Here is a 2068-nt window from a genome sequence, read left to right as displayed (position 1 = left end):
AAAGTACAAAGTAAAACAGGAAACACACAATTATCTAAAAGTACAAATTAAAACAGGAAACACACAATTATCTAAAAGTACAAATTAAAACAGGAAACACAGGGCGACCTCGGAGCAGAGAAACAAAAGACACCACAACAGAAGAACTGAGTGATGAAACCAGGTTTATTTAAGTATATTTCCTGAATAAAATGTTGCACGAATGAAATTAAAAACATGACTTTAGTTTAATTTGTGCAGCTTTTTAAAGGAACAGAAACCTTATTGGTCACATGTCTTATGCTCATCAGTGAATGTTGGTCTTTCACTGAATTATTTTCCGTCTCACTGACTTTAATCACATAAAGCTGATCAGCTGATCCTCAGGAGGTCGACACAAAGTCACAACGTGAGTTCAGTCGACAGCTTTGTGTCGGTTACATGTTGATGTTCTATGAATGTTTGATGCACAGAAGTCTTCAGCGTGACGTTCTTTTACACATCTGTGTTTTTAAGAAAATGAAACATGTTGATGAAAGCTTTTCAGATTACAGCAACATGAATATCTTGTGTTCATATAATTATTACATCAGCTGACTGTCAGTGTAAAACCTGGTAAATATCTAATTAACTTAATGTTTAAGGTTTTAATTACTGTCTGTTTTAGAACAGAGATCTTAATGTGGATTTGATGTTTGCACGAATCAGAAATAATAAAAAGATGCAGATTAAACCCGAGAGAGCTCGTTAGAAACTGATGTAATTTACTTTTCTTTAAAACATTTAAAACAATAATCGACTCTGTTCTTAAAGGTTGGGGTCTACATGGGGAGAAGAGACTTTGTGGACCGAGTCGACTCTGTGGATCCAGTGGGTGAGTTTCCTCATTAATAAACATAAAATACACACATATATATCATATAATATAATATATTATGATATAATTGTGCAGCCCTTATTGGGATCATCCTGGTTGAACTCAATATAAAAGCTCTTTGACCCTTTTTACCTCTAGATGGCGTCATCCTCATCGATCATGAGGCTCTGCAGGGGAGGAAAGGTGAGTACCTGAACGCACCACTCTGCCTTATTACAGGATGCTGAGTTCAAAGTTCACCTCGCACATCTAATACATTAAGAAAGATTTACTTCATGAGACAACTGAAGCCTCTTGTGGGTCTCAGTCTCAGTCTCTCCATATGAAGCTTAATGTTCCCCTGAAGCTCAAAGTCGGTAAAAATAATTTAATTTCGGACAGAATTACAGATATTTTCTGTATATTTTCATCCGGATCCTCACTGAATCTAAACATATATTTTTATGTTTTGTTCACTTTACTGGAACATACTTTGGACAAACAGCACTTCTTACTTTCATGTCAAACTGTGTTAAAGAGTTCAAGATCAAGAGAATCAGAAGCAGCTCTTCAGATCCTGCTTCCTGTTTGCCTTTATTTTGAAATGAATGTTTCCATGTTACACCTTCACAATTTAGCTATTGATGAATATTTAGTTGGCTGTGTAATTAATGTAACTAATAACTGATGTAATTTACAACGATTGTCAAAACTCAAATTTACAGTGAAATATTGTTAAACTATCACAGAACAGAACAATACAAACACAAACATACACTTTCAAACAGATTCCACGTTTCTCTCCACGTTCTACTCACTGATCCCTGATCAGACTAGTGATCAGATCAGACACATCGTCCGTCCTCTGTCCTCCAGTGTTCGTCACCCTGTCCTGCACCTTTCGGTACGGCAGAGACGACATGGACGTGATGGGAATCGCTTTCCGCAGGGAGCTGTACCTGTCCACCCGCCAGGTGTACCCGCCTCTGCTGGACCGCGAGAAGGGAATCCACACCAGGACGCAGGCCAGACTGCTGCGCAAGCTGGGAGACGACGCCTACCCGTTCTTCTTCGAGGTGAGACGAGAGATCACGCTGCACGACGGCGCTCTTATAACAGCTGCACTGTCAGGAAGAAGAAACTCGTTACCTCCGTGAAATACTTCAGATTATTACTCAAAATGACCACAAATAAACACAAAACAACTACAAAGAGACGCAAAAAGACTACAAA

General features: G+C 38.5%; 1 protein-coding gene across 1 annotated transcript; it reads left to right on the top strand.

Annotated features, from left to right (window-relative positions):
• Positions 1-792: 792 nt before the first annotated feature.
• On the top strand, positions 793-1911 carry LOC116380588 (arrestin red cell-like; the record flags this gene model as incomplete). The annotated part of the gene is made up of 3 exons (XM_031842489.1): positions 793-853; positions 995-1039; positions 1712-1911. Coding segments are annotated over 3 exons (306 nt in total), but the record flags the coding sequence as incomplete, so codon positions are not given.
• Between the last annotated feature and the right edge of the window lie 157 nt (positions 1912-2068).

The sequence above is a fragment of the Anarrhichthys ocellatus genome, unplaced genomic scaffold (assembly GCF_004355925.1).
Source record: "Anarrhichthys ocellatus isolate YVR2014 unplaced genomic scaffold, GSC_Weel_1.0 scaffold7819, whole genome shotgun sequence".
Lineage (NCBI taxonomy): Eukaryota > Metazoa > Chordata > Actinopteri > Perciformes > Anarhichadidae > Anarrhichthys > Anarrhichthys ocellatus.
The sequence above is the reverse complement of the archived record's forward strand: the minus strand, read 5'-3'. Positions and strand labels throughout refer to the sequence as shown.